This window comes from Ambystoma mexicanum, chromosome 9, assembly GCF_040938575.1.
Source record: "Ambystoma mexicanum isolate Mex_15411 chromosome 9, UKY_AmexF1_1, whole genome shotgun sequence".
NCBI classification, from domain to species: Eukaryota; Metazoa; Chordata; class Amphibia; order Caudata; family Ambystomatidae; genus Ambystoma; species Ambystoma mexicanum.
The window spans coordinates 126,528,586-126,550,984 of record NC_090931.1 but is presented as its reverse complement, the minus strand read 5'-3'; the positions used below and the strand labels follow the sequence as shown (position 1 = coordinate 126,550,984).

General features: G+C 46.3%; 1 protein-coding gene across 1 annotated transcript in view; it reads left to right on the top strand.

Moving 5' to 3' along the window:
- The window catches only part of LOC138487726 (carotenoid-cleaving dioxygenase, mitochondrial-like), a 192,495-nt gene extending 177,959 nt beyond the window's left edge, over window positions 1–14,536 (top strand). Inside the window, exon 12 of the mRNA XM_069614273.1 lies at window positions 13,970–14,536. Within this exon, the coding sequence (XP_069470374.1) occupies window positions 13,970–14,083 (114 nt within the window). The 3' untranslated portion in view covers window positions 14,084–14,536. The remainder of the gene's footprint in view (window positions 1–13,969) is intronic.
- Window positions 14,537–22,399: the final 7,863 nt, after the last annotated feature.

Here is a 22,399-nt window from a genome sequence, read left to right as displayed (position 1 = left end):
TGGGGGATTACAGGAGAGAGCTTGTAGCTCGCTCACCCTCCTAGCAGATGTTAGTGCTACCAATAGGACAGTCTTAAGAGTGAGAAATCTCAGCGAACAAGAGGAAGTGGTTCGAATGGAGTGCCCATTAGGAAGTTTAAGACTAAATTTAAGTCCCATAAGGGAACCTGGAATGGTTTTGGAGGATAAACATTAGTTAATCCCTTGAGAAATTGTATCACTAGAGGAAGTTTGAAATACGATGGTTCCTCCGCAGTGCGCTTGAAGATAGAGAGCGCTGCGAGATAGCCTTTTACAGTGCCAACTTGAAGGCCTGAGTTTGCCAAGTAGAGTAGAAACGATAACACCGTTGGTGTACCACATGAAAAAGGGTCGATATTCTCTTCCCTACACCAGCTGCAAAATTTGTTCCAACGGCAGCGGTATAAAGACTTTGCTGCTGGCCTTATGGCCGAAAGCAAAACCTCCATGACATCATCAGGGAGATCGCAATCCTTGTACCTCACCCTTTCAGAAGCCAAGCGTGAAGGTTGAGGGTTCTGGTGTCTGGATGGAGAACCTGACCTCCCGTCTGCAAGAGAAGATTCTCTTTGAGTGGAAGACGGATTGGAGGACAGATGGACATATCTAGAAGGTCTGGGTACCACGTTCTCCTGGCCCAATCCGGGGCAATTAGGATCATGGTTTTCCGGAATCTTCTCAACCTCCTGATCATTTGAGGAATAACAGGGACTGGTGGGAATGCGTAAAGGAGTGGAAACTCCCAGTCCACTATGAACGCGTCTCCTAGAGCTCCTCTCGGGGGAAATTCCCTTGAACAGAACAGATCGCACTTCCTGTTGGTGCTTGTGGCGAATAGATCAGCCTGAGGGGTTCCTCAAAGGGCGAAGATCTCTTGAAGGACTTCCTGAGCTAGCTCCCATTCGTGGGAGACTGTGCTCTGCCTGCTCAGAGCGTCCGCTGTCAAGTTATTCTCTCCGGCTAGGTGGACTGCCGATGGAGAGATTCCTTCTTGGATTGCCCAAAACCAGAGCTGCATCGCCTCTCTGCACAGTGGTAGTGATCCTACGCCTCCTCTTTTGTTGAGGTAGTGCATGGCCACCGTGTTGTCTGCCATTATCGGGACATTTCTCCCCTGTATTTATGGCAGGAAAGCTTTCAGCGCTAGCCTGATCGCTCTCAGCTCCAATAGATTGATGTGTAGTCTGGACTCCGATGGAGACCATCGACCGCTGATGGTCAAGTCGTGGGCATGGGCTCCTCACCCCGTGAGTGAGGCGTCTGTGACTACTGTTATCTCCGGCCATGGTTGCCAGAACAGTTCTCCTTTCAAGATGTTCTCTGGATAGGCCCACCATTGAAGGTCGCGTGCTACCTTGTCTGGAATCCGGAGGAGATCTGTCATTCTCCCTGAGAATTGCGACCACTGACTTCTCAGTGCCCACTGAAGAGATCTCATTCTCAGGCGAGGCTCTGGCACAAGGAAGATGCAGGATGCCATGAGGCCTAGCAACCTCAAAAAGTCAAAGGCTGGGAGACGCTGGGCATTTTGAAACTTGGTGACCATCTGTAGAATATCTTGAGCCCTCACCTCTGGTGGCGAGGCCTTTCCCAGGGAAGTGTCCAGGACCGCTCCAATGACTGGAGTCTCTGTGATGGTATCATCTGTGACTTCTTTAAATTGAGGGAGAAGCCCAGATTGTGAAGGAAGTGGCAGAAATCATCTAGCTGGGCCTGGGCTTGTTTCGAAGATACAGCCCTGAACAGCCAATCGTCCAGGTAGGGGTAGACGTGGATCCCTTCCCTCCTTAGACTCGCCGCCACTACTGACATCAGCTTGGTGAAGACCCTCGGTGCGGAAGTCAGCCCAAATGGCAGAACTCGAAATTGATAATGAGAGTTGCCAATTGCGAACCTCAGGTATATCCTGTGTTTGAGATGGATTGGCACATGGAAATAAGCATCCTGAAGGTCCAGAGATACCAGCCAGTCCTGGATCTGGAGGGCCTGAAGGATCTGAGAGAGAGAGTTACCATCTTGAACTTGTCCTTCCTGAGGAACTTGTTCAATTCTCGTAAGTCCAGGATGGGTCTCAGTCCTCCGTACTTCTTTGGTATGAGAAAGTAGGGGGAGTACCAGCCCTTGTTCCTGTCCGCTACAGGTAACGGTTCTATGGCACCTTTCTCTAGCAGGTCTATAATTTCCTGCAAGAGGAGCGGATCTGGAACTTTGAGAGCTGTTCCCCGGTGGATGACTCTGAGGGATGTGTAGAACGGGTAGACTGTAACCTTGGGCAACTATCTCCAATGCCCAAGCATCTGACGTTATAGCCTGCCATTCCGTCAGATGGTGAGTTAACCTGCCCCCTACAGGTGTATTGTGTGGAAAGGCCTCAGAGTGGTTTGGGGGCGGCTGATGCAGATGCCGAGGGTAAAGAGGCACCTGCTGCTGCTGCGGCCTTAGTACCTTTGACCCGTCCACCTCGGGTGGATCTCCTTTGGCCTCTTTGAGCCGGCTGTCCTCTGCCTTTCCCGAATGCGGAATAGCAAAAGGACTTTCCTCTCCCAGAGGCTCCTGAGGGCCAAAAAGGAGTTTGGCGGATAGCAGCTCCTAAAGATTTTGCTGCTGCTTTAGAAGTCTGCAACTTTTCCAGACTGTCATCAGCCTTTTTTCCGAATAGTGAAGAGCCGTCAAAGGGCATATTCAAAAGTCTGGCCTGTACATCTGGAGTAAAGCCAGACTTTCGCAACCACGCATGCCTGCGGATTGTTGTACTTGCCGTCATTGCCCTGCTGATACTGTCAGCGGAATCGATGCCAGTTTGAAGTGATTCGCACATGGCATCTTTGCCATCTTTAATAATGTTAAGGAAGGCTTCCTTTTCCTCTCCTTCGGGTATGCAGTCAGCCGCTGATGAAGCACAGTCCCACAGTGTGTGACTGAACCTGGCGAGCGTACAGGTGGCGTTGATGGACTTCAACGCCATACTACAAGCAGAGAAGACTTTCTTCGCCATAGAATCATACCTCTTGTCATCTCTATCCTGTGGGACAGTAGGGTAAGCGGTCCTACTGCTAGATGAAGTTGCCGCTTGAACCACCAGGCTCTCTGGAGTCAGGTGTTTTGATAAGTATTCAGGGTCAGCAGCCGCTCCCCTATACTTGGCTGACAATCTTTTATTGACCGCAGGGATAACTTCAGGAGTTTCCCAATTAGATGTAATTTTCCTTTGTAAGGCTGCATGGAAGGGGACCACAGGGTCCTCCTGTGGACCTTTGTCTAATATGTGTGTTAGGTCATCCTGTTGAAAAACAGGCGAAGGCGCAGACCAACCCATAAATTCAATAATTCTTGCCATAAGGGTTCTATAGGGTGTTTCGGCATGTTCCCCTGGGTCTGGCTTAACAAATTCCACTTCTGGGGAAGTGTCCAGCCCACTTGCCTCATGTAGTGACTCCTGTATGTCCTTCAACCTTCTTTCCTCAGAGGTGAAATCCTATGAAATAGGCAGTGTGGTCCTCTGTAACCCAAATGTTTCCTGGTCAGAATCTTCCCCCTGCTCATAAATTGAAGATAGTCCAGGGTACTCTGACCTCTGAAATGGTGTAAAACTCATCTCTAAGGCAGAAGGAGTCAAACTCGTCATTATTGGGTGAGAAAACGTTGATGTCATCGACGCCGATGTGACTGGCTTCGAAGGCGCCGAGAAAACTGGAAGAGGTCTCGGCGTCGTGCCAGAGGCCCTTGGAATCACCGATGGCTGTGGAGTAGCCTTGGTCTTCTCTGATGTCGGCGTCGATGATGGCGTCGAGTCGGTCGACCGATGCGTCGAGGAACCCTTCGGCAACGGCGTCGATGGCGCCGATCAATGCGTCGAAGGAATCTTTGACGACGGCGTCGAAGATGGTGCCTTCTTACCCGATGGCTCGTGGCTCTCTTGGGTGGAATGTTTCGCCGGGTGCTGCGACTCGCGGCGTTTTGATTTTTGGGGTTTTTCACCCGGGGTATCACCCTCAGCTGTCTTCAAGGGGGTCGAGGCCGCTTTCTCGAAGACGCTGAACATTTTCTTTCTGAATTCCTCCCACTCAGCCTGAGAGCTGTGTTTTGTGGGACATGAGACCCTTTCAGGGGAAACAGAAGACGATGAGGAAGGGGATCTTCAACGTCTCTTTTTTGAGTGTCTTGATCTCGACGAATGGTGGGAGCTACTTCGAGATCTAGAATGGGAATGTTTTCGATGGTGAGGAGACGAATGCCTCGACTCAGCCAAAGAAACCTTCGAGGAGGTTTTGACTGACTTGCCTCTCTCTAGCTTCCCCTTGCGCTCCTTCAAGGCTTTCGCCGTCATGGACATGCAGTCCTCACACTCCGAACAATGGTGCTCGGCTCCCAAGCACCACAAGCAGATCCTGTGTGGATCCGTTATCGACATTTCTTTACCGCAGTCTCGACATTTCTTGAAGCCGGTTCGCGGCGTCGTCGGTTTCGATGAAGATGCCATCGAGAACGAATAGGTATTTATTCGAATAGATATAGGGTTATCCTGACTGAACCCAGCAACGACGTTCCGAGGCCCCACGAAGCGTGGAAAAACGGAACTGAGCAACGGACGCAGGGCGTGGCTATTTATGGGCATGGTGACGTTGGCGCCGATACGGTGGCCGTCGAGGGACATCGATTCGGCGGACGTCGACACGCAGCGCCCTCTACAGAAAAAAATTTCCGAGGCAAGCAAGCTGGAAACGTATTATCAAAGATAGGGAATACGTCGGAGGACACAATCCCTTCGAAAGTACGGGAAGGGGCAACTAGGAAACCCCCCAGCACTACACATAAGATGGTGTGTGCTGGACCAACAAAGTAAAAGTTAAGTAAGATCAATTTCACCTTACTATTCCTGGGAACAGTAGTTTACCCAAGCAAAGGTATTTAAACCTTAAGAGAAATCCAAGGTCTTTCTCAGTGACACTACACCGAGAATGCTGTGTGTCACTATACAAAAAGCAGAGGCCTATAGAATTTGTCAGACTCCAACAACAGTTAAAACATACAATTCTAGTCACGGAAAAACACAGAAGGGGGTGAGAAGAAGGTCCCACTCACTCAGGAGTTAAAATTAAAAAGTCCTAAGTCCAGCAAAAGAGCTGGTGGTCTCTAAGGTAGAAGAGAATTAGCACAGAAATGGAAATTCTCCCTAACACTTGCCCCACATCCCCCAGACTAAGGTACTAGACGGTTTAATCCACTCCTGGATGAATCTCTTATTCCAGTTGGTCATACTTTCTGGAGAGACCATCGTCCCCCAGACTAAGAGACTAGACGGTTTAATGCACTCCTGGATGAATCTCTTATTCCAGTCGGTCATACCTTCTGGAGAGACCATCAGCATTTTGGTGATTGCACCCTGTCCTATGTTCTATAGTGAAATCAAACCCTTGAAGTCTGAATGACTATCTCAACAATTTAGGATTTTCTCCCTTCATTTGCATTAACCGCCTCAAGGGTTGGTGGTCAGTCTGAATGATGAAAGTAGAACCATACAAGTATGGCTTAAACTTCTTCAGTGACCACAAAATGGCAAAAGATTCACATTCTATTGTTGCCCACTTTGTCCCTTGGTCCTTCAGCTTTCTGCTAATGAAGCAAACATGGTGTTCTCTGCTTTTCTCATCCAGTTGACTCAGGACTTCGCCTATCCCTTTACTGGAAGCATCTATCTGCACAATGGATTGGCTATAACAAGGAACTCTCAGGACTGGAGCTTTGCAAAGGGCTTGTTTCAGCCCTTCAAACGCCTTATTGCACTCCTCATTCCACCTGACCTTCTTGGGGAATTTGGGTGAGGAGATAACATTTAAATGAGAAGCTATGGTCCCATAGTTTGCAATAAAGGTCATGTAGTACCCAGTGAGACCTAGGAAGGCTCTCACTTGGGGTTGAGTAGTATGGGTGGCCCAGTCCTGTAAAGCTTGTACATATAGGTAAGGGCCTCATTTCTCCTCTTACTACCTTATGCCCAAAGTAGACCACTTTGCTCTGACCAGTTTGACATTTACTAGCCTGTATGATCAGATGGGCCTGTTCCAGAGCCTGCAAGACATACCCTAGGTGGTGAAGATGTTCTTCCCAAGTGGGATTGAAAAGTGCAATGTCATCCAAGTATGCCATGCAAAAGTCCTCTAGCCCATTCAGTACGTGATTCACCATCCTTTGGAATGTAGCAGGTGCATTCTTTAGTCCAAAAGGCATAATCCTAAACGTGTGTAAGCCTCCTGGGGTGGGGAATGCAGTTTACTCCTTGGCATGGTCTGTCAGTGCTGCCTGAGGACAAGCCAAATGTACTGAGGAATTTGGCAGATCCAAGTTTGTCCACTAATTCATCTGACTTTGGTAAAGGAGGGGCATCAGTCTAGGTGACTGCATTCAGAGCTCTATAGTCCATGCAGAATCTCAACTCTTTGGTTCCTGCCTTTGGCACTAGTACTACTGGACTAGCCCATGGACTGGTAGATGGCTCAATAACCCTGAGGTCAGCATCTTATTGACCTCCTCCTTTATATGAGATCTGACATCCTGTATCCCCTGGTTTTTACAGAGAGACTGTCGCCAGTGAGAATGTAATGCTGGCCCCAAGGGGTCAAGCCTGGTCTCAGAGAAAACAGAGAGACAAACTGGCTTAACAGAACTTTGCACTCTTCCTGTTGATGCAGAGTCAAATCTGAAGAGTTTAACTCCTTCAATTGTCCCGTCTGAGGGTTGTCCCCTGGGGAGATCAGGTAGAGGTTCAATCGCCTCCGCCTCTTGGTTAGAAGCTAAAAGCAAAGCTCCTAGTTCTGGTCTTGAAACATATGCCTTCAGACGGTTAGTGTGAAAGACCCTAGGGGCCTCCTTGGGGTTGCCCAAGTCCAGTAAATAATTGACCTCCAAGTTTGCCTACAACCTTGAAGAGTCCCATCCATTTGTCCTGTGAGGCCTTCTGCCTTGTAGGTACCATAATAAATACTAACTGCTCTGCAGTAAACTCCAAAATGTTGGCCTTCTGTTCGTGCCAATGCCTGACCATAACATGACCAGCTTTCAGGTTTTCTGATGCTTCGGTCATAATAAGTGCCATCCTCCTCCTGAGGCTTAGCACATAGTGACTCTCGTTGGCTGTAGGGAAGGGGCACTCTCTAAGCCTTCCCTAATCAGGGCCAAATGTCCTCTGACTGGATGACCATAGAGAAGCTCAAAGGGGCTAACCTCAATGCAGCTTGCGGGACTTCTCTATAAGCAAAGAGAAGGCATGCCAGTAGAATGTCCCACTTTCTTCTAAGGGTTTCTTCTAAGGCACCTATCCTGCTCTTCATTGTCCAATTAAACCTCTTCACCAGCTCAATGGTTCGGGGATGGTAGGCTGTTGAGAACTCTTAAGTCACTCCACAGTTCTGCATTTAGTGCGACATAAAGTTTGATCCCCTGTCAGAGATGACTTCCTTAGGAAACCCCACCCTGGTAAAAATACCAAGGAGGACCTTAGCCACTGCCTCAGCAGTAACAGTTCTCATAGGTATAGCCTAAGGATATCTGGTAGCATGATCTACCACCACCAATATAAACCGTTTGCCTGAGAAAGTTGGGGGGTCTAGGGGACCAGCAATGTCAATCCCCACCCTCTCAAAAGGGACTCCTACCACAGGGAGGGGCACTAAAGGTGCCACATTCCAAGACCTACTCTTGCCAGAAGTTTGGCAAGTGTGGCAGCTCCTACAAAACCTATCTACATCTGCATCCATCTTGGGCGAGTAGAAGAGCAGAGGTAGCCTCTCTTGGTCCTCTTGAAACTCTATTGGCCAGCCAGAGGGATCTCATATGCCAACTGAAGGAACTTTGGCCTCACCTCCTGAAGTACTACCAGTCTCTGGTAGTCCCCTGGTGCAGACTCAGTAAGTTCATTGTAGCGGAGTACATCCTGCCAGTAGAGCCTATGTTTCCCTGGCTCTTGCCCTTCCAGCTCAGAAGCTGTCTGTTGTCGCAGACCTTCTAGAGAGGGACACTCTCTTTGTCCTCTGCTGAAGTCTGTCCTAGAGGGTCCACCTTCTACAAGTCAAGTCTGCAGCTCAGGATGGTCTCCAGGATCCATACCTCCAATGCAGGGGAGGATTTCTTCCAGCTCTCTGTCACCAGTAGCTATATCCTCTAAATTTGGTTGGTCCGCTCAGTCCGCACCAGCTGGGGAAGGGGTCACAGGTGTGACCTGAGCCTGTCCTCTCGCGGATGTCCTTGTTTTGTGAACAGGTTTTGGTTTCAGACCTTTCTTCTTATCAGAGACCCTGGATTTCTCCTTAGTCGCTCTCTTCGAGAGCTTGGTACAAGCTCAAGGTGGACACTATTAAGGGGACACTACAAGTAAAGGGGCTTTCACTAAACAATTGGGGTCGAAGACCTTTGTTTTCCTTGTCTATAAAAGAAACAAGGCCACTAACCCAAACAAAACTATAGCTCTACTTCCAAGTTGCTCATCAGGGATGCTTCAACCATGATTACCTCGGAGCTAAGCCAAACAAAAGCACAGACTAAGGTTTAGAAGAAATATTCTCGACAGAAGAGGATCAAGATAGGGAAGAAATGTGCAGGAGAAGGAAGATAATAGGGACCCTCATTTCACTCCAGTAAAAGTAGCATTATAAGGGGCATTGGTTCCAAAATAGGTGCCTACCTTCAGGAAAGACTGGGCAGGCTACAAAGCACCAGCTTCCAGTAGACACCACTTAAGACCCCTCATAATGGCTTTGTTCACGCAAATGACATCTAAGATGAGGAGTACGCTGAAGGAGAAGAGGTGCACAGGAAAGAGGACCCAGAAGACCCAAGCACAAGGTTACCTAAAATATTTCCCAGACAATATTAAGCTACCAACTGCAAATTCCCACACAGAAGACCAGTGTGCGTTCACAAGAAGGCGCCTATAACATTTCCCATTAGAACACAAGACACTGAGGAGGAAATGGGTTTTATTGTAGGTACGCTAGAAAAGCAGCATCCCTTTGCACACTACATTATGCTATGCGACAATGTCAATAAAACACTGCAAGCACCAGCTTCCGATAGGACTGGAAATGTGCAAATGGAAAAACTTTGTACACTCTATGAACCTGCCTATATCAGAGGACAGCCTCTCTCTGACACACTGGTTATACCAGAAAGAGATGTTGTTCACCCATTTCTACTTTGGAACATTCCTTGTCCAAAACAAAATCAAGAAACTCTATACCCAGGGGTGCAAAATGGCTACCTCTGCACCATATAGTCTGTGGATGGTAAATGCAGTGGTCCTTTTTTCTTGATACTTTCACACCCAATGGGATGACTTGGAGGCTTTCAATAAAGAATTGCCATCTACCTTGCGAGGCATGGTGAAAAACATCGCCATGATGTTATGTTATGTTATTTTGCTTTTATATATCGCCTTATATACCATTGGTATGGTGTGAAGGCTCTGGTAGGTTGAACGCCCTTGGGAACCGAAGTTCAGATCAGTAGAGAGAGTAGAGAGGGTCAAAAGGTGCGTGTGAGCACCGGGTATGTGTGCAGCTGGTGCGGTATTCGTGTAATAGCTGCTTCTTAGCAGTAGGTGTGGCGGTTGAGACATCTGGAGTATGTGTTAGTTCTGGCAGGATTTATCCAGACCAGATGTAGCTGCGTTAGGCCTGAGGAGAATGCCTGGCTAGGGGGGGTGTAACCAGCAGTGTTTACTTAGAATGATGTGGAGTGTGCAGCGGATGTTGGTATGAGAACAGTTATACCGAATGGTGTCATAGTATCTCTGTGTTCTAGCTGAGTGGTGGTGTAAAGGAGAGAGTAAGCGTGGTGGTGTGATATGATGGGTTATATGGTCTTTCGAATGTTCTCTGAATTCCAAACCATAATATATACGTCACACAATTCTATGCGCTCCAGTCCATTCCATGCACTCCTATCCACTCTATGCACCCCAGCCTGCTCCCCACATTCCGGTCCGGTCTACGCACTGATGCATTCCAGTCCGCCCTGCGCGGACAATTAGCTGCAAAGGAGGCCATCAAAAATGCCTGTGATGCAGCAGAGTCAGCAGGTCTTCATGCAGCAGAGGCATCAGTCCTGAAGCCCCCCACCCCACCTGCAACATTTTACAGGGATGCACCCAGAGTAGCAACCCACACTCATTTAATTGAAAAGCCTCTAGAATATTCCCTTCTGTTTTACAAAGCAATGGACGATGGCATGGATAAGGCCAAGAAAACATACAGGCTTTTTAAGGCCAACAGCCACAGGGGTATGTAAGACCTTAGTAGTTCTGCCAAGATACCTAACAAAGTTGAAAATGGAGCTCACATGGTTTCCTGTTGGCCAGCTACCAAACTCCATTTTGACCTCTGCGTCGCGGTAGAGGAATTCCCCCTAAATGTTTTTCTCTAACATCACAGTACTGGTTCCATCCCATGTCCCCCAATGGGGGCAAGATAACATCATTCACCCAAACAAGGCTGTGGATCACCATAGACAAGTGAGTTTTGGACACTGGAAAGAGGAGGAATGTAATAGAGTTGCTGTCAATGTCATACAATATCCTACCCAGAAATGGCCCATTACTTAGCGAACCACATGTCCATCGAGGAGGTGCCATCTCAGGGAAAAGAAACAGATATTTACTCTGTGTATTTTATAGTCCAAAGAAAGATGTAGCCTTGAGACCACCGTTAAGCCTGAAACCAGCAAACAAGTTTGTCAAACCTCAAAGGTTCTGTATGGCTACCCTTCAGAAGGTCATTTCACAGACAAAAAGGGTGACTACATAGCAACAATAAACATTAAAGAAGCCTATTTTCAAATGTGCCCCGGTCATCACCCTTGTCCCATTCAAGAAGAACACACTTAATTGTCAATTCAAGTGTCTTTCTTGTAGGATCACACTAATACAAGCAGTGGTTGCCATACACCTGTGCAGGCATACCACTCCCTGTACTATTGGCTCACAACAGGGATCAGCGCCTCGCAGTGTCATCTCAACAAGCTAAGAACAATCACATTTTTCGTCAATAAGCAGAAGTGGAGCTTAATTCCCAGTTACATCGAAAGGTTCCTGGGGCACAACTAAGAACAGCAAAGTCAATGGCAACAAGACAGTGCATGATTTCATTTTATCAGGTACACAAGTCCATAGCAGCATAAAAAATTAATGGAACACCTTGCAATGATGGTGTCCAGCATTTATCACATTCCATTTGAGTATCTTCACTAATGCCCTCTCCTAGAGTGTCATTCAACTCAATGATCACAAGCTACAGGTGACTGGGATAATCTAGTGGTCATATCTCTGCCTGTCGTTTTGCCCCTAAAGTGATGGATTGCTGAAAACATGCTAGAAGCCGCCCTTTTGGGAATCAACCCGTGCAATTGATCATAACAACAAACGCATCAGTGTTGGGTATCTCACCGACATTCACTTACGGTACAGGGACGTTGAACCCGCTCTGTGTGCCACCCTTCAAATAAATGCACTGAAATTGTTGGCGGTGAAGGAAGCGCTTTGCAGTTGCCAACCTGCTTCTCTAGAGAACCATCCAAATACAAACTGTCAACACAAAATCTAGGTTTTACATCTACAACCAAAGCATGACACACTCAATAACATTGTTAGAAATTGTGCAGCAGATTTGGCATTGGTGCATAATTGAAGACCTGTACATACAGGCACAACATGTTCTGGGATTTTGCAACTTCCCAGTAGACCGTTTCAGCTAGCTAGTGTTTCAGAGACAAATGCAGGAACTACACACAAATACTCTCAAACAAACCTCTGAAAAATGGAGTTATCCAGACATTGACTTATTTGTGATTTATATAAACTCACAATGGCCAACCTTGATTTCCAGATACCTACAACGAGGGACTGTGTAGTGAATTGGTCTGGGAAATGTGTGTTTACTTTCCCCCACAACGTCCCTTCTTCAGAAATGACTCGTATTGATGTTTCCACTTGGGTGTGCCAGGTGTAGTATCTGCATGTCCTCCATGTGGTGCTAAAACAACCATTTCGCAATCTGTTAGCACAATAGTGTCAGCAGATAAAATATCCAAATCCGCAAAGTAGGAACATGGCAGTCTGGCTCCTGAAATCATGGAGTTTGGTCACTTACATCTGCGTTAACATTGTATGGATATAATTTGAGAGGCCAGAAAACCAAACACTGTAAGCTGATATTTTAATAAATGGAAGAGGTTTGTTATCTGGTACTAAAGTAAACAAGTCAACCCTATTGCTTTCTGACAGACATTGTTACCTATCGCCTTTATTTGTTAGACCCTTAAGGTTATTTTAGCTGCTCTGGCAGTATATGCCACCACACAATATAAGGTGTCCCGGTGGAAAGTTCTAGTTGTTAAAGATTTCAAGAAAAGGGAAAGCGCATGAGATCTACCTATGGTACATCCTGCTTCAGTCTGAGACCAAAGCACATTTCTGTACAGGTTCATGGGCCCATCTTTTGTGCCCAATTCATAAAGCATCCCTCAAATTTCTTATGCATCAAGGAACCTTGCGACTAGCCAATACATATACTAAGAGTCAGTGCACTCCAGGCTCTTTCAGTGAATGAGTGTTTCATAACGATCACTGATTTAGCACTCCCTAATTCCCTCACTGTCTCTCTGATGTCCTCTTCTCCCCCGCACTTAATAGCAGGAGAGACAAATGAAAACACACTCCATCCCCTGAGAAATATGCGGGAGAATGCTGCCCTTTTTTGAACTAGGTTTGTTGAGCCAATACAAATGTCGTGTTCAGCAACAGCATCTTTCACCGCATGGTGGAGGGATGTACTGCAGATCAATGTAATAGCACTGCTCACGATAAGACTGATGTGGAGAGTGAGAGGGCAGATTCACAAGGAACATACAAGGAGTATGTCTGTTATGCCTGGAGAGAGACTATTTGATTCATAAAGAGGTTACTAGTAGAACTCTGATTTACCTGACTTACTCTCTCTTCTCAGGAGGAGTATATAAGACCAGAGTTACTATTGGAAACTTCTTTGTGAATCGGTCCCATGGATGCTTTGGGGACTTCGTTGCATGATAAGGTTCATAACAAAATATTTCCACAACAACATTATAAAACCATCCTGGTTGGTTAGACTTTGTGACAGAAGACACACAAACTTAAGTCGCCGTTACCCCATTGTTCACGTTTCCCCTTACCTATTGGTAGTTGTGTTTGCCTAAAATAAATTATCGAAAAGAAATTATTAAGCATGGTTACATGTTACTTTTAATTAGCATCTTAGCCACCCTCGTGCATAATCTTGTACACGGGTCCCACTGAACCCATTCAGTGACTATGAACGACTCTCAGTCATAACTCTCTGCAATGATGTCCCCTCAGTGAAATCTGAAAGCCACACACCCGCACACCTGACTTGCGCCACTGCACAGGAGCAAACACTCATTGGGCCCTTGCTAGTGCCAGACCCGACTGGAACATTTTCCGCTTCTGGGTTCAGAGTTACTTCGTAGAAAACGCGAGCTTCGCTCTCGTTGTCGATCAGATGTGACAATTAATTTCTACATAATTGACAATCACCCATGTACAAAATTATATGCTATCTCTTTGTGTGCCTCTGGTAGTTAGATAAGCACCTGGTTTGAATAATTGTATAATGTGTTTCAAGACCAAAAGATGCAACTTCAGTTTTTCAAAGACATTCAGTCATCCAGTGTTCGCTTTTGCGTAATTTAATACACTTTGGATGACATCTCCTTCGTATGTACATGTCTTATGTTTTCTTGTGCTAGCCATGCAGATTTCATGTTAAAAACATGAATTTGAAGAATTTCCATTAAGACAATTTTTCTTAAAGAATCCCTTTACAGGGATTTCAGACAAATTGTTTTATATTTTGTTTTTGTGACAGCTGAATATTTGTTGAAGATGTTTTTTTTTCTTTTGTAGAATAAAAACACATTCCTTCTTGTGCTGGATGCCAAGACCTTTGCTGAGATTGGAAGAGCGGAAGTGCCTGTTCAAATACCATATGGCTTCCATGGAGTTTTTCATTCTAACTGAATAATTTCACATCTGTTGACTGTATACATAGTTTTATGCAAGGATTTAGACTTTTCTATTTCATTTTGTTATACACATGAACCTCGGGACTGATGGGAGCATACGTATTCCTTCACTCTGCCACCTGCATTTGTGAAATGCAGCCATGCAAATAATTCTGAAAGTAGTCACTTTTACAATGCAAAAGCAGGGAAATACCTCAAACAGCAAGGAGCCAAACTATTGTTACTGCCTGTTCAGAAGAGGAACTTTAAAGTACAATGCATCTTATCATTTGCATGAATAATTGGGTTAAGAGAAGTATGGATTATGAAAAAGATATCCGTGTCTTTGCATTAAAATGTTTTATTTACCTAAACAAATACCCTTATCAGGAATGGGAATTTTTTAACCCCCCCCCCCAAACATTAATTTTAGTTCAAACTTTAATAAATGTGGAGTAAAATACTACAACTTTAAAGTATTTTTTTGCCCTGCTTATATAGGTAATGAGTTAGAGTGGGGGTTGCAGCTGCCAACGTGTTACGCCCCGGCGACCAGTTTCCATGTAAGTCCTGATGGACAGTGTCGCATATGTGAGGAAAACGGACGTCAATGTACCCCACCTCCGATTAGTACAGTAGAGTCGGATCCTCATCAATGAATTGCGTCACAATATACATAAAGTTTCAAAGCTGTTTATTGTGAACACGCAGTTAAATGCTCCCTTAAAAGCTGCCCTCTAATGACACGTGTTTCGGCAGCTGGTTCCTTTTTGAAATCATAGGCATATTAGTTCATGGTACTTGATATGTTAATTCAACCTGTGAGTTATGAGATGCAGACATCAGTTCAAAAATAATAAGACCGAGAGAGCGGAGTGGTGTAGGGGAGGAGTGTTAGGGGGTTAAAAGGAAAGATGAAATAAAATGGAAAAGAAAATAATATGTATGAGACAAAATTTAAAAACACCAAATTTTGTATTTGTTTTTGCTATATCATGTGCACGCTGACGTTTAGGATATCCCTGTGCATCCTTACACAATGGTCTATTTTATCGTGTTAGATATAGTCTAAGGCATTACAGTATGTAATTACAGTCAAATTATATATATATATGACAGACAAGATAGTACATTAAGTTGTTTGGAGTAACATAAGGCTTAAATGGCCAATTTCAACTGGTACATCGTTAGTGCTGTGTTGCTCACGCTAACCGAATGGGTAAAAATGGTCCAAGATGGATACCGACATTTATTGAACGTTTTCTGATACTGGCCAAGTACAATGTTTACTGTGTAGAAGTTTATGGATAGATACTGTAATGCCTAAGACTATGTAATAAAGGCATAGATAGCACAATAAGATAGACCATTGTGAAAAGATGCACATGCATATCCTAAACGTTAGCGTATACATGATATAGCAAAAACTAATCAAACATGTGGTGTTCTTAAATTGTCTCTTACATATTTTCTTTTCCATTTTATTTTTTCTTTCATTTTAAACCCCTATTACTCCTCCCCTACACCACTCCGCTCTCTCTGTCTTATTATTATTATTTTTGAATTGATGTCTGCGTATCATAACTCACATGTTGAATTAACATCCCAGAGGATAGCTCAGTGGCAACGTGCTCGCTTTGGAAGCAAGACGACACCAAGCAACACAGGTTCGATCCCCGGGTCCGCGCTTAGAAACCTCTGGGTATTTAAGCGCGTAACAAATATGCAACTAAGACGACAACAACAACAAATATTTTGTAACAGCGTCTCGATGCCCCAGGGCTGTGTGAGTGCTTTAAAAATGCAAATAAATAAATAAAAATATTATAAACAAACATATTAGGTACCATATGCCCAGGATTTAAAAAGGCACCAGCTGCCGAAACACGTGTCATTAGAGGGTAAGCTCCCAAGGGAGCATTTAACTGCTTGTTCACAATAAACAGCTTTGAAACTTTACGTAAGCCGACTCCATCTGGATCCGACATGCATCTATGATTTGCTTCTGTTGAAATCTTTGTGAATCGGCCCTTAGGCATCTGCCATTCTGGTTGCTAGTTTGTTATTCTACTTGGGACTGGCCCTTTAACAATCATGAACTCCTGGGGCTTGTTTTTTATTCTTTCATCTTTTCAGCTAGGTGCCTTTAGGAGTATCTTCTGGTTTGAACGTAGAGTAGCGTCAGTCCCAGCTGCTCCGCCTTTCTCACATGTCCAACAGGCGACTTCTTGTTTTAAAATGTAAGCAATGGGCCTGAGCCACTCTCATGCCAGCTGCCACTGATGGGGAAAATACTGATAGGCTCTGATGCGGTCCTTCCATTTCTCTGCAGACCTTGGTGGCCACCTTCCACCCGCTTCGAGTGTATCAGTCACTCAGCTGTCAATCGATTATCAGTCGCTTCCCATGCTTCTCTCCCTCCTTCCCAAGAAAAAAGGCTATTGGCCTTTGGGACAAAGAAACTGCATGCTGCCATATAGATATATAGATTTCAACCATGCTGCACCAGATAAGTCCTTGGGGCTCACTTTGCTCCCCTTACCCTGATTCCTGTGTATCCTTTTCCTGTTCAGACATTGCATGTTTGGGAATGTCCATAGCCTTTGCATTGAACAGGTAGCATTGGTTTAGGTTCTAGTTTTATTGTTTTTGTCTATGCCTCCTGTTCTGTAATACTGCCAATGCTTCAGCACCTAGTGTCGATTTTAGGGGTGAACCTGTGGCCTTAAGAAGGGTGGTTTTGGATTAGTAAATGGTAAGAACTTGTCCCAGTCATCAGCTCTTGGCAGGCAAAGGCAAGTTCAAGCAGGGCCAGCTCTACTCTTGGTCCAGCCCGGGAATGATGTTTGGGAACATGCAGCTCACAAGTCCATCCTCAGAGGGTTGACTTAAGGGTGGGTGCTTCAAAAAGTCTTATAAATTCCTTGCTTTTGATGACGAAATATCATGTCCTAGCTATCCCATTCATATCATACAACACACGTACACAGGGAAAGGTTGCCATGATCGGTGTTTATGGTTTTGTTGTTTTCGACAAATGGTGACGAAGTGCCCAGAAATCATAACACAATGGGGCCCGAGACAGGCGTCTTGGTCTAATGAAGATTACCATCAGGCAATCAGTAGATTACTCTTTCAATGAAAGGTCTCTGTTGGCTTCCAGAGATGACAATATGTCTTTTAATGACTGTCTGCCCCACTCATAAATGTCCTTCTCTGAAATACCCTAGATATTTTGTCGAAAAAGTCACTACCCTGCAGTTCAGCCCATTATAAGAATGCCACTTTGAGAGCTTTATTTTGATTTTGCATTGAACATATCGATTCTCTCCATGGCTCCCTGTGCAAGAAGATGTGTGTTGATCGCTAAGGATTATTGCTTTCACCCCCGCTGTGGCAGGACGGACATGGCCGGTTACGGTTCGACAGCCCGTGTGTCATGTTCCCTAACGCCTCTGGAAGCACTGGTGCCCCTCTGTAATATGCAACGGGCAGCGGTCCCCGATCTAGGGAGAGACTTCTCCTGAGAGCACCACCCACAAAACTGAAATGTATTTGCAAGGCTAAGGGCTCATGTGAAAAGGCAAGAATACGTCAGTAACCAGCAAAATGCTACAAGGAAGAAAAAGCAAGGAAACACCACACAACTGGAAGCAGACCCCTAAATACCAGTCAAGGTCGGCCACCTCCCCCATGTAGTACACCCACCTGATTCTGGACATTAAAGGGGCGTTGCACCTATTAATGTTCCTATCAGTTGTAGCAAGTCCATAGATCAGAGGTGCCCACTGCCCACCCGACGGTGCTGCCAGTGGGCAAAAAGTCCACAGCTGAAAATGCAGAGACTTGACCCGAACGACACAAGGACACAAACTAAGGGAGAACAAACAGGAAACGGGTATCTGTATTCCCAAGGTCCAGAAGACAGAGTAGTCCAAGTTGAAACAGCACAGTTCAGCATAATCTGTATGCGATACAGAGAAAAAAACAGTTGAATTTCAGGTACAGTAACAGTTCCACAACAACATAACAAGTAGGGAGATCCAAGTTGCAAGTCATTAAACAAAGGGAAGAAAGTCTGTAAGGAAGTAAAAACATGCCAAACACCAAACCAAGAGGGCAAGCCGAGCCAGTCCAAGAATAACGGAGCCATGGTCAATTTTCACAGAGAACAGGATAAGGGACCAAGAACACCACTCACTGTGGGAATAAACACGGTTGTGTTGTGCAGACTCAAAATAGCTGGTTCCTTATATGCAGGCATTTCCGGGGAATGCAACATGACATGCAAGCGTCAGAGTCACATCTAGCATTGCATGGGCTACTGGAAAATGCAGTGCCCCCAATGTTTGAGTAAGCCTGAGCGTGGGTGCTGAGCAACTTGCTGCCCCGTAGGCTTGTGGGAACTGCTGGGAGGGGATGCAGATGAACTAGCAAGGCTGGATTCCATACGCCCGTTGGGCTACCCACCACGGCAGGTGCCACTCCTCTGTCAAAACAGGACACCACCGCCGAGCATCAGGGGCATGGTGAGCCTTGCCAGTACTGCTCCACAAAGAACCCTTGCCAGCATGCAGGTGAGGTATGTGGAAAGCGTGCAACAGATGTGTTGCATGGATGTTCAAGGCAGGTTCCCAAGTTCGATCCTCGGGACCGTAACCATTCCAATAAACCAAGTAATAGCATTGTGCCGACGGACACACATGTCTAGGATGGCATGTAGCACATACTCTTCCTCCCTGTCCACAGTAATAGGGGTGGGCTTTTGCAGAAGTCTGGTACCTGACCCATATGGTCTGACCAAGCCAACATGAAAGACAGGGTGGATGTGCCAGCGAGCAGGTATCTGAAAGTGCAATGCTACTGGATTGATGCACTTGTCGATTTCGTAGGAATATATAAATCGGGGAATCAGTTTGCGTGCTTAACAGCCATACCTTGTCCGCCGGACAGTTCTCTGGTTCTGGTCGACGTCGTAAATCAGAAAATTGTTTGGTGTCATCCTGTGCTTGATTTTATTATTATTATTATTATTATTATTATTCATTATTGTGACGTGCCAACATGCCCTTGGGCCTCAGGGTGCGCATATAACAGACAAAGACAACAAGTAGGGAGTAACGTAGGTGGAAGAGGGGAAGGAGGCAAACACATCAGAACCAATCAACCTGGCATTAGGTTGAACAGGTGTGTTTTTATGGATTTGTTGAACATGCCCAGGGATGAGGATGCCCTCAATGATAGAGGAAGGGCATTCCATTCTTTGGGGCTTGTACTTCAAAGGACATTGCACCAAATTTTACGATCTTAAATCCTGGTTGCAGAAACGTGTGGTTATCCGTGGACCGCAGTTCTCGTTTGTATTGGGCAGTAACTAGACGGCTCAGTAAGTATTGAGGGGCCAAGCCTGTTTAACATTTTTATGTCACTGACAATAGTTTGTGCGATCCCTTGCACCTCATGGAGCCAGTGCAGGACTCGTCTGGATGGTGTAATATGGTCACATTTAGATAATCTGTGGATGGCTCTTACTGCTCCGTTTTGCAAGGTTGGAGAGCATGGATAATCGAGTCTTGTGTTAAAAAGAGCAGATGCAAGGAAGGGTCTGTTTTTGACAGACAGGCAAGGTTTTATCTGATATAGCAGCTTTGTGATATATCCACAGGAGGAGCAGAGATGAGAAATATGGGGTTTCATGGATAGCTCCGCATCCAGGTAAACTCCCAGGGTTTTTTTCCTGTCTGGCCACCGGGATCCCCCACCCGGAGATAGATAAATGTTTATAACGAGGATCTAACTTCTTCAATCGAGGACCAGAGACGACAATAAGAAGCACTTTCTTCTCATTGTTGAGGACAAATAAATTTACAGCCATCCAGGTTTGAATAGCCAAGTACACTCTGTTCACTGTCTCAGTGTCTAGTGTGATGAATCAGATGATTCACCCAGGAAACTTGACCTAGAACCCTTCTCATGTGGCAGGCGCTTTCTGAACCTGACACTGGATGCGGTGTTAGCCAGGAGGATCACATGGGGGGGGGGCAGTCAGGAGGAATGGGAGACACCCTAAGTAATTTTCTCCAAGACCCCAATCTCGTAATAGCCTATTGTAAAATAGAAGCTGTTGAAAGGAGTACTTTTGATGCTATGGACTTCAAGTCCCAGAGTACTGGGACGAAGACAAGATTGCAAAGTGCAGCCCATTAAGGTTAATAACCCACACCTGACAGTGGCTGAGATGCATAAAAGGCCCCCTCAGGTGCAGGCCATTAGAGCAAGGGGGAAGAAGGTGAAGGAGCCAAAGCAGCAGGAGAGTAGTAGCAGTAGTGTGGAGGAGTTCGGAACCCTCCACGAAGCAGCAGAGGAAGATATCGCGGAAGAGTCAGGACGCTGGGGCCAATGTGGCAAGAGAAATTGATGCTGGTTATGCGAGGGTCATATGGGCTTGAGATTTCAGCGGAAGAGGAAAGTGCACCTTTTAGTAACTTTCCTGACTGTAAAGCAGTCAGCGGTGGCCGGCGAGCACCAGATATCTGGGGGAGCTCTGAAAGTAGCAGACGTGAGTTGCGGGAAGCCGTGCAGGAGGGGTTACTAGGCCTCAGAGGAGAACTGAAACAGAAGAGCTGGAGGCAGCAAGGCAAATGGACGTGCACGCCAGACCCGGTAAATTCACTGTTATATTGTGACCCCGGAGTGCTCCTTGACTGCCCACTCACTGAATCCAGCCCCCCTTTTGAATAGCAAACTGATGTAAAACAAGTTAATGATTGTGACACATAACAAGCTGATTTAAAGTAAAGCAGTTGGCATAATAAGAACTTAAAGATCCAACCTGAAGGCTGCGACTGTTATATATTGAGTTACAATGAACGCCAACCACATGAAGAGGTAAAACCGTGAGAAGGGAACACAAACAATTATTGCCAAAGCCAAAAGGGACACATACTAAGGCAATTGATAAACAACCAGTGCGCCTAAGCCGAAGAAGATAAGGAACAAGTTATTTACCTGCAACTGCTGTTCTCCAGCATGGGTCTGGCATGGATTCACATGCTCATGAATATTCCCCGTCCTCAGGCCGAAAATCCTTGGTAAAGAAAAAATTAGTATCAGTTTCGTTTCTGATCTGTCTTTCTCAGTAGTAACCAATCACTGGTCTCTGGGTCGTACTGCCCCCAGCCAATGACTGCCCTCTCCTCTCCCTAAGCCCCGCCTCTGGCAGCCATCTTCAGATTTGGTAGCACGCAAGTGGCAGTATGACCAAGTGAAGAGCCGTAGAGGGGTAGTAGGGAGGGTTCGCATGTGAATCCATGCTAGACCCATGCTGGAGAACCACAGCTACAGGTAAGTAACTTGTTCCTTCTCCAGCATGGGGTCTGGCATGGATTCACATGCTCATGAATTTAAGAATACACAGCGGTACACACAAGCACAACCAACGGGAGGTGGAAAAAAGGCTCAACATTAAGCATTACATCAAAACTCAACATTAAGCAGTTCTTACCTTCTCGCCAGGTTCACCCTAGGCGAACAGGTTGCGCAGCACCGCTTGGCTGACTCTGGACTCCTCCCTGGAATCCCGGTCGACGCAGTAGAATCTCGTGAAGGTGTGCGTCGACCTCCACGTAGCAGCCCTGCAGATGTCCAGCAGGGGCACACCAGACAAGAAGGCCGTGGTAGCAGGGATAGCTCTGGTCGAATGGGCTCTCGGACGGCCAGGCAACGGTCGGTTTGCCAACCAATGACAGTGCGTAATGCAGCCGGAGAGCCATCTGGAAATGGAAGCCTTCCAGAGAGCCTTGCCTTGGTTCACAGGTCCAAAGTTCACAAATAGCTGTGATGTCTTCCGAAAACTCTTCGTGCGGTCCACGTAGAACTTCAGCGCTCTAGCCACATCCAGCGAGTCCAAAGTCCTCTCGGCCGGTGACGAAGGCGACAGGAAGAAAACAGGTAGCACCAAGGGCTCGTTGAGGTGGAAGTCCGACGGCACCTTGGGCATAAAAGAGGGGTGCGTCCTCAGCACCACCCTCATGTCGTGAAAAGTAAAGATTGGAGGCTTGCAGGATAGGGCCTGGATCTCTCCCACTCGCCGTGCGGAGGTGATGGCCACAAGAAATGCAGTCTTCCACGACATGAATTTCAACGGTGCCGAATGCAGGGGCTCGAATGGCGCCCCATGAGCCTGGTCAGCACCACGTTGAGTTCCCACGCCGGGGCAGGGGCCTTCACCGGCGGGAACGATCGGAACAGTCCCTTCACCAGGCGATGGGACCACAAGGACGCCCGTCCTGTGGTTCTGGTGTATCGGGAGATTGCAGCCAGATGTATCTTG